Source organism: Phyllopteryx taeniolatus, chromosome 5 (assembly GCF_024500385.1).
Source record: "Phyllopteryx taeniolatus isolate TA_2022b chromosome 5, UOR_Ptae_1.2, whole genome shotgun sequence".
Taxonomy (NCBI): domain Eukaryota; kingdom Metazoa; phylum Chordata; class Actinopteri; order Syngnathiformes; family Syngnathidae; genus Phyllopteryx; species Phyllopteryx taeniolatus.
The window spans coordinates 33164988-33173466 of NC_084506.1; the positions used below are offsets into that span (position 1 = coordinate 33164988).

Here is an 8479-nt window from a genome sequence, read left to right on the forward strand (position 1 = left end):
GAGAAAAGCCACGCAGGCGCGGGGAGAACACGCAAACTCCACACAGGCGGGGCCGGGGATTGAACCCCAGTCCTCAGAACTGTGAGGCTGACGCGCTAACCAGTCGTCCACTGTGCCGCCTTTGTATCATATCATTGAATTTAAAAAAATAAAATGGTGCTACGTTTATTTTGCTCATACTGATTGAAAGAAATGTGGGCAGTACAGTAGCTAGCGGTTAGCAAGTCTGGCTCACAGTTCCGAGGTTCGAGTCCTGACTTCCTGTTGTTCTGCCTGCGCTCAAATTGTTTTTTCCACAATCCAAAATGAGATTAGCGTCATTGAAGACTCAATTCTCCTCAAGTGTGAGTTTCCGTGAATGCTTGTCTATGTGCCCTGACACTGAAAAAAAGATTTAAAAAGTTAGCAGTGTAAAGATGACAATAAAGGAGGTTTTATTGTTTTTATTCCAAAATACAGAACTAAAACTTGCAGTTGTTTTCCCAAACAGTCAGCGCAAACAGCGCCGCCTGGAGGCCAACAAAGAATTACACCTAAGTGCTAATCTTGTCGGCTGTGAACCGGAGACGAGCGACACACTGAACACGCGTGGCCGAGAAGAAAAGACGACGACGCAGAACAATTGCGTGTCCACGGTAACATGTGCAAGAGAGGAGAAGATGAGGATGAAGATGGGGTGAAGTGAGGAGCCTAGAAGAACATGGTCTGCAGGGACTTGCGCACGGACGCCAATTCCTGGTGTTGCTGCGAGAGGACAAAGCGCAAGATGAAATCACAGCTTCCCTTGATTTGATTTCAGCGCGACGACTCCAAGCGGACTGACGGTTTCCGTGAGGATCTTCTTCTGCATGGTGGCCATCTCCTTCCGCAGCTCCTGCTGGGCCTGATGCAGGACACCCTCTTGGCTCTTCTCCATCTCCTCCATGTTCTGCACACACGTGAACAGCGAGATTCCCGTGAAGCATTTGTGTCCCACTTTGGAACTTTGACACAGGGTTGGCACTGGGTCATGAACCCTCGTAGCCAATGTGGTTAAACAGTAGCGAAATCTCTTAGCCACACCTGTGCGCGGTTGGCCAGAACGTCACATGCGTTTAAGTGGCTAAACCTTGAGCCACACCTAGTCAGTCCTCGTCACTGGGAAACCAGTAAGTTTTGAAGGATGTGGCCCGATTAAAAATATCGAGTCATCAATAAGGACTGGGCTGAACCATGTGAGAAAATACTGAGGTTTTTTTTTTGAACAAATATTGTGATTTGGCATGTGCTTTTTTTGGGGAGGGGGGGGGGGGTACTTTTTTATCTTCAGCATTATTCACTAAACCCAAGAAATACTTACATACTCTACAGTATGAGCAACACAACATTGGTTACAGCCAACAAATAAAAACTCTTTCCTCTAAATGTTATGATGAATTGATATGAATTACAAATCTGTATTTTCAACCTTCAATCTCAGTGAAATATTGACTGATTGTTTGTAAACATGTACTCTAATGATGCTGTCGCTAGTTGCTGTCAGGGTCGACCAAGTACAGAAAAAAAGTGGAGTGACGCTTTCCATCACCAAAATATAAAAGCGCTTGAATTGGTAATCTGTATTAAATGCTGATTAATCTTCTTATCAATTACAGTCAAAGTGTTAAGGTTAAGACTTGTATAATAATCCTCAAGAAGGATCTTCATAGGGAAATAGGAGTATTTTCTCAAATTCAAACTTTTTAGTTGATGATTAACATTGAAAATGTTTGGTGGTAAATGTTAATAGGTTAACTTAAAGATGAACTCAAGTCATTTTGGTGTTTTCTTTTTAAATACAAGAAATATGTTTGAAGGTAAGTGCTGAAATTGTGTGCGACAACTGAGAACAATTTTGTAGTGAATTGCTCCTTTCCAACATCTCAGTTGGCTGGGGCCTGAAACTGGGTCGCGCTGACGTCAGCATGAGTCTGCCCTAGCCCACTATACAACCAACGAGCGCCATCTATGGCTATTGGCCGAAATTGCGAGTTACTCAGTAATAATAGCTTGGCCATTTCTAGCACCCCCCTCCGGGAAGCCGTCACCTTATCGTGGCGGAGGGCTTTGTGTGTCCCAATGATCCTAGGAGCTAAGTTGTCTGGGGCTTCACGCCCCTGCCAGGGTCACCCATGGCAAACAGGTCCAAGGTGAGGGGCCAGACGAAGCTCGGCTAAAAGACTCCTACGATGACAAATAGGAATGGATCGAGGTTTCCCTTGCCCGGACGCGGGTCACCGGGGCCCCCGTCTGGAGCCAGGCCTGGAGGTGGGGCTCGAAGGCGAGCGCCCGGTGGCCCGCCTGTACCCACGGGGCCCGGCCGGGCACAGCCAGAAAGGGTAACGTGGGTCCCCCTTCCCGTGGACTCACCACCTGTGGGAGGGGCCATAGGGGTCGGGTGCAGCGCGAGCCGGGCGGCGGCCGAAGGCGGGGACCTCGGCGATCCGATCCCCGGCTACAGAAGCTGGCTCTAGGGACGTGGAATGTCACCTCCCTGGCAGCGAAGGAGCCCGAGCTGGTGTGTGAGATCGAGAAGTTCCGACTAGATATAGTCGGACTCGCCTCCACACACGGTTCGGGCTCTGGTACCGGTCCTCTTGAGAAGGGTTGGACTCTCTTCCACTCTGGAGTTGCCCACAGTGAGAGGCGCCGAGCAGGTGTGGGTATACTTATTGCCTCTCGGCTCGGCGCCTGTACGTTGGGGTTCACCCCGGTGGACGAGAGGGTAGCTTCCCTCCGCCTTCGGGTGGGGGGACGGGTCCTGACTGCAAACAGCAGTTCAGAGTACCCACCCTTTTTGGAGTCCTTGGAGGGGACGCTGGAGAGCACTCCCGCTGTGGACTCCATCGTTCTGCTGCGGGACTTCAATGGTCACGTGGGCGATGACAGTGAGACCTGAAAGGGCGTGATCGGGAGGAACGGCCCCCCCGATCAGAACCCGAGCGGTGTTGTTATTGGACTTCTGCGCTCACCACGGATAACGTCCATAACGAACACCATGTTCAAGCATAAGGGTGTCCACAGGTGCACTTGGCACCAGGACACCCTAGGTCGCCGTTGGATGATCGACTTTGTGGTCGTGTCATCGGACACTCTGGTGAAGAGAAGGCCGGAGCTGTCAACCGATCACCACCTGGCGGTGAGTCGGCTCCGATGGTGGGGGAAGATGCCGGTCCGACGTGGCAGGCCCAAGCGTATTGTGAGGGTCTGCTGGGAACGTCTGGCAGAATCCCCTGTCAGAAGGAGTTTCAACTCCCACCTCCGACAGAACTTTGCTCGTGTTCCGCGGGAGGCGGATGACATAGAGTCCGAGCGGACCATGCTTTGCGCCTCTGTTGCCGAGGCGGCCGACCGGAGCTGTGGCCGTAAGGTGGTCGGTGCCTGTCGTGGCGGCAATCCCAGCACCGTCAAGCTGAAGGAGGAGTCCTATCGGGCCTTTTTGGCCTGCGGGAATGTTCAAATGTTCAAACTGTTTTTAATACACTACAACACTGTTAAGTGGAATTTAAATGATTTAAAAAAAAAAATAATAATAAATAAATGGGTGATTTTTGGGGAATGAAACGGATCAATTGCATCTCCATTCCTTTCGGTGGGGAAAGACGATTTGAGAGATGGGTGTTTTGAGGTATGACGTGGTAACAGAATGAATTAAACTCATATCGCAAGGCACCACCATACGAAAAATAAACAGACATTGATCACTTTGGAGCCTTCGGCCAACCGAGACCCACAAAATGACTTTTTTCCTTCCTTGCTGCTTGCTGGATTGAATCATAAAATGGAACCCATTCTACACTCTACACAATTGACTTTTTGATGTTTTCTACCAGGTGAACTAATTTTATTTTTAAACAAAGGAGCTGTTTCATGCTATGGTTTTAGTTTCTGAAAGAAGCGTTGAATGGCTAACAAATGAATGAAACATCTGGGTGTAAGGAAGTGGAGATCCCCCCCCCGCTGACCATCGGACACAATTACACTTGACTTGAACAAGTGACGCGTCCTCTGTTGACTGACAAAGACAAAACGAATCTTGAGAATGAAAACAAGAAGTCACAAGTGGAAGGCTGATGGTTTGCTGTTTGAACCTTGACGAAGTGCTTGAACAGCTCTTGGATGGATTCCAGTTTCTGGTTCTGAAGAACTTTGGTCTGCTGGACCACCTTCTGCTGCTGGCGCATCAGATTCTGAACACAGACCCACACACACCGTCATCCACAGTCACGTGATAAATTCGGAATATAGTTAAGTATCGTTGTAAAACACAACATACAGCGGCTGAAATAAGTATTTAACACGTCACTAAATATACTTCCAAAGGTGCTATGGACCTGAAAATGTAACCAGATGTTGGGAACAACCCAAGTAATCCAAACACAAATAAACTCAGCAATTAAGTCGTGTGTAAAAATGCTAAATGACACAGGTAACACAAGAAGAAAGGGAGGTGCAAAAAGGCACGGTAAGCCAAGACAACACCTGGATAAATAACAACAACACTGGACGACCCGCTCCTCCCAACCGAGCGACAGCCCCGTGTGTTTCGTGTGCGTGCGTGCGTGCGTGTGTGTCCCGAGCGTGCATGCGTTTGGAGTGTGCGCGTTCCCACATTGAGCTTCTCCTCCTGCTCCTCCATTTGCTGAGCTTCCAGCCGCCACTGCTGCAGAACCGACGACAACTGCTGAGAACAGTCCTGCGTCATCTTCTGCCTGCGCACACGCACGCCAGCAGGACAAGGGCAAAAGATGGGCGCGCGTACGTCTCATCGTTCGTCCCTCGGCGGCACCGTACCTCTGCTTGTGGTAGTTGTTCCAAAGTTGCTCCATTTTCTGCTGCCCTCCGTTCATGTAAGTCTTGGTCAGACTTTCCAGACGCTTGCGCTTGGTGAGCATCACTTTGTTGATGTCAGCTACACTCATTGACACACAAAGTGGAAGAAACAAACACACACACACACACACACACACACACACAGGGAGGAAGGACATTCACATCATTATTATTGATTATAAATGCTCAGAAGTGTCCAGCTTGAAATAGTTCACAAAACCAAACCAGTCAAAATTCAGAATACAGTGGTGTGAAAAATGATTGGTCTCATTCTTAAATTCTTATATTTTTGCATAGTTTCCCCATTTTGTTTGAGATCAAACAAATGTAAATAGACAAATATCTTCTTCTTCTTCTTCTTTTCCTTTCGGCTTGTCCCGTTAGGGGTCGCCACAGCGCGTCATCCTTTTCCATGAAAGCCTATCTCCTGCATCCTCCTCTCGAACACCAACTGCCATCATGTCTTCCCTCACGACATCCATCAACCTTCTCTTTGGTCTTCCTCTAGCTCTCTTGCCTGGCAGCTCCATCCTCATCATCCTTCTACCAATATACTCACTCTCTCTCCTCTGGACGTGTCCAAACCATTGAAGTCTGCTCTCTCTAACTTTGTCTCCAAAACATCGAACCTTGGCTGTCCCTCTGATGAGCTCATTTCTAATTTTATCCAACCCGGTCACTCCGAGAGCGAACCTCAACATCTTCATTTCCGCCACCTCCAGCTCTGCTTCCTGTTTTCTCTTCAGCGCCACTGTCTCTAATCCATACATCATGGCTGGCCTCACCACTGTTTTATAAACTTTGCCCTTCATCCGAGCAGAGACTCTTCTGTCACATAACACACCTGACACCTTCCTCCACCCGTTCCAACCTGCTTGGACCCGTTTCTTCACTTCCTGACCACACTCACCATTGCTCTGGACGGTTGACCCCAAGTATTTAAAGTCCTCTACCCTTGCCATTTCTTCTCCCTGTAGCCTCATTCTTCCCCCACCACCCCTCTCATTCATGCACATATATTCTGTTTTACTTCGGCTAATCTTCATTCCTCTTCTTTCCAGTGCATGCCTCCATCTTTCTAACTGTTCCTCCAGCTGCTCCCTGCTTTCACTGCAGATCACAATGTCATCTGCAAACATCATGGTCCACGGGGATTCCAGTCTAACCTCATCTGTCAGCCTATCCATCACCACTGCAAAAAGGAAGGGGCTCAGGGCTGATCCCTGATGCAGTCCCACGTCCACCTTAAATTCTTCTGTCACACCGACAGCACACCTCACCGCTGTTCTGCTGCCCTCGTACATGTCCTGTATTATTCTAACATACTTCTCTGCCACTCCAGACTTCCGCATGCAGTACCACAGTTCCTCTCTGGGTACTCTGTCATAGGCTTTCTCTAGATCTACAAAGACACAATGTAGCTCCTTCTGACCTTCTCTGTACTTTTCCATCAACATCCTCAAGGCAAATAATGCATCTGTGGTACTCTTTCTAGGCATGAAACCATACTGTTGCTCGCAAATACTCACTTCTGTCCTGAGTCTAGCCTCCACTACTCTTTCCCATAACTTCATTGTGTGGCTCATCAACTTTATTCCTCTCTCGTTGCCACAGCTCTGCACATCACCTTTGTTCTTAAAAATGGGCACCAGTACACTTTTCCTCCATTCCTCAGGCATCTTCTCACGCACTAGAATTCTATTGAACAAGCTGGTCAAAAACTCCACAGCCACCTCTCCTAGATGCTTCCATACCTCCACAGGAATGTCATCAGGACCAACTGCCTTTCCATTTTTCATTCTCTTTAATGCCTTTCTAACTTCCCCCTTACTAATCATTGCCACTTCCTGGTCCACCACACTTGCCTCTTCTACTCTCCCTTCTCTATCATTTTCCTCATTCATCAACTCCTCGAAGTATTCTTTCCATCTACCTAGCACACTGCTGGCACCAGTCAACATATTTGCATCTCTATCCTTAATCACCCTAACCTGCTGCACATCCTTCCCATCTCTATCCCTCTGTCTGGCCAGCCTGTATAGATCCTTTTCTCCTTCTTTAGTGTCCAACCTGCCATACATGTCATCATATGCCTCTTGTTTGGCCTTTGCCACCTCTACCTTTGCCCTGTGTCGCATCTCAATGTATTCCTTTCGCCTCTCCTCGGTCCTCTCAGTGTCCCACTTCTTCTTAGCTAACCGTTTTCCTTGTATGATTTCCTGTACGGTGAGGTTCCACCACCAAGTCTCCTTCTCTCCTTTCCTGCCAGAAGAGACACCAAGTACTCTCCTGCCTGCTTCTCTGATCACCTTGGCTGCAGTGGTCCAGTCTTCTGGAAGCTCTTCCCGTCCACCGAGAGCCTGTATCACCTCTTCCCGAAAAGCTGCACAACACTCGTCCTGTCTCAGCTTCCACCACATGGTTCTCTTCTCTGCCTTTGTCTTCCTAATTTTCCTCCCCACCACCAGAGTCATCTTACACACCACCATCCTATGCTGTCTAGCCACACTCTCCCCTACCACTACCTTACAGTTGGTAACCTCCTTCAGATTACATCGTCTGCACAAGATGTAATCCACCTGTGTGCTTCTACCTCCGCTCTTGTAGGTCACCCTATGTTCGTGCCTCTTCTGGAAAAAAGTGTTCACTACAGCCATTTGCATCCTTGTTGCAAAGTCTACCACCATCTGTCCCTCCAAGTTCCTTTCCTGGATACCGTACTTACCCATCACTTCTTCATCACCCTTATTACCTTCACCAACATGTCCATTACAATCTGCACCAATTACGACTCTCTCTCTGTCTGGGATGCTCAGAACTACATCATCTAGCTCCTTCCAGAATTTCTCTTTCACCTCTAGGTCACATCCTACCTGTGGGGCATAGCCACTAATCACATTACACATAACACCCTCAATTTCAAATTTCAGCCTCATCACTCGATCTGATACTCTTTTCACCTCCAAGACATTCTTAGCCAACTCTTCTTTTAAAATAACCCCGACTCCATTTCTCTTCCCATCTACACCATGGTAAAATAATTTAAACCCTCCCCCTAAACTTCTAGCCTTACTGCCTTTCCACCTGGTCTCCTGGACACACAATATATCAACCTTTCTCCGAATCATCATGTCAACCAACTCCCGAGATTTTCCTGTCATAGTCCCAACATTCAAAGTCCCCACATTCAGTTCTAGGCTCTGTGTTTTCCTCTTCTCTTTCTGCCGAAGAACCCGCTTTCCACCTCTTCTTCTTCTTCTTCTTTGACTTCGACTTCGACCCACAGTAGCTGAATTTCCAACAGCGCCCTGTAGGTTGACGGCGCCGGTGGCGGACGTTGTTAACCCGGGCCACGACCGATCCGGTATGGAATTCTTTGGATGAACGCTCATATTTGTTTGGCAAGGTTTTAAGCCGGATGCCCTTCCTGACGCAACCCTCTGCATTTATCCGGGCTTGGGACCGGCCTACAGTTTGCACTGACTTGTGCCCCCCATAGGGCTGCATTTAAATAGACAAATATAACAAGTGAATATAAAATGCAGTTTTTTTTAACGGCGCTTTCATTTATTAAGGTAAAAAAAACGATTCAAAGTTACTTGGCCTTGCGTGAAAAAGGAAGTACCCC

At 48.1% G+C, this 8479-nt stretch overlaps 1 protein-coding gene across 1 annotated transcript in view; it reads right to left on the reverse strand.

Moving 5' to 3' along the window:
• Nucleotides 1-411: 411 nt before the first annotated feature.
• sycp3 (synaptonemal complex protein 3) overlaps nt 412-8479 on the reverse strand; it is a 9279-nt gene continuing 1211 nt past the window's right edge. Inside the window, exons 4-8 of the mRNA XM_061775135.1 lie at nt 4813-4930; nt 4631-4730; nt 4110-4208; nt 824-928; nt 412-744 (exon numbers count right to left, since the gene is read on the reverse strand). Of these exons, the coding sequence (XP_061631119.1) occupies nt 691-744; nt 824-928; nt 4110-4208; nt 4631-4730; nt 4813-4930 (476 nt within the window). The 3' untranslated portion in view covers nt 412-690. The remainder of the gene's footprint in view (nt 745-823; nt 929-4109; nt 4209-4630; nt 4731-4812; nt 4931-8479) is intronic.